The sequence below is a fragment of the Monoraphidium neglectum genome (assembly GCF_000611645.1).
Source record: "Monoraphidium neglectum strain SAG 48.87 unplaced genomic scaffold scaffold00278, whole genome shotgun sequence".
NCBI lineage: Eukaryota > Viridiplantae > Chlorophyta > Chlorophyceae > Sphaeropleales > Selenastraceae > Monoraphidium > Monoraphidium neglectum.
This window is the reverse complement of record NW_014013350.1, coordinates 1-756: the sequence shown is the minus strand read 5'-3', so window position 1 is coordinate 756 and position 756 is coordinate 1. Positions and strand designations below refer to the sequence as shown.

The 756-nt window shown below is 69.7% G+C and overlaps 1 protein-coding gene across 1 annotated transcript; it reads right to left on the bottom strand.

Moving 5' to 3' along the window:
* Positions 1-318: 318 nt before the first annotated feature.
* Positions 319-717, bottom strand: MNEG_2455 (hypothetical protein; the record flags this gene model as incomplete). Its single annotated transcript, XM_014049065.1, has 1 exon — positions 319-717. The coding sequence occupies one exon, from the start codon at positions 715-717 to the stop codon at positions 319-321; it is 399 nt and encodes a 132-aa protein (XP_013904519.1).
* Positions 718-756: the final 39 nt, after the last annotated feature.

The window sequence follows — 756 nt, the reverse complement described above, 5'->3', positions numbered from 1 at the left end:
GACCATTACAAGGGACCAGGCGTGCCGAGGCCGCGGGGCCGACAGCCGCCGCTGAAGGGCGGCGAAGTTCCAATGTGCTGCAAACCTGTGTGAATGCTGCGAAACCATCCCAAAATTGTGGCTTGCCGGCCAAGCGGCCGCCGCCTGCGTCGCGCACGAGCATACTCTCAGCAGCAACAGCCGCCAAGTGGCAGCGCGCCGAGGCAAAACAGAGGTGGTTTGACACGCGGCAGCGCACGAGCGCGCAGCACAGTACCAATGTTGAAACAACCAGCGCACCGACCCGCAAAATCTGGCAGCCGGGGCCCCTCCGCCGCCTCACCCTGCCTTCCCCAGCAGCGGCGGCCTGCCCAAGGGCGGCCGCGCGCGCCACCGCTGCAGCGGCAGGCCGATGAGCCTCGGGAACAGCCGCATGATGAACGCGCCCACAGCAAGCCCGGCCACCACCATGACATAACTCACGATGTAGAACCCGTCGCTGTCCAGGACGCAGCGCCCGCCCGCCGCGGCGCACGCGTCCGCGGCGGGGCCAATCAGCAGGTCTCGCTGCTTCTTCGGGCAGCGCAGCAGCTGGGGAGCGCCGCCGGCGCCGGCGCCGGGGTGGGAAGGGGGTGCGGGCGGGAGCGGGAGGGCCGCGCCGTCGGGGGCGCGGCAGGTGGCGGAGGTGAGGGCGTCCATTAGGGCGAAGACGGGGGTCTTGGGCAGGATGACGCCCATGTTTGCTATGGTGTTGAGGAGTGTCAGGTAGGCGCCGCC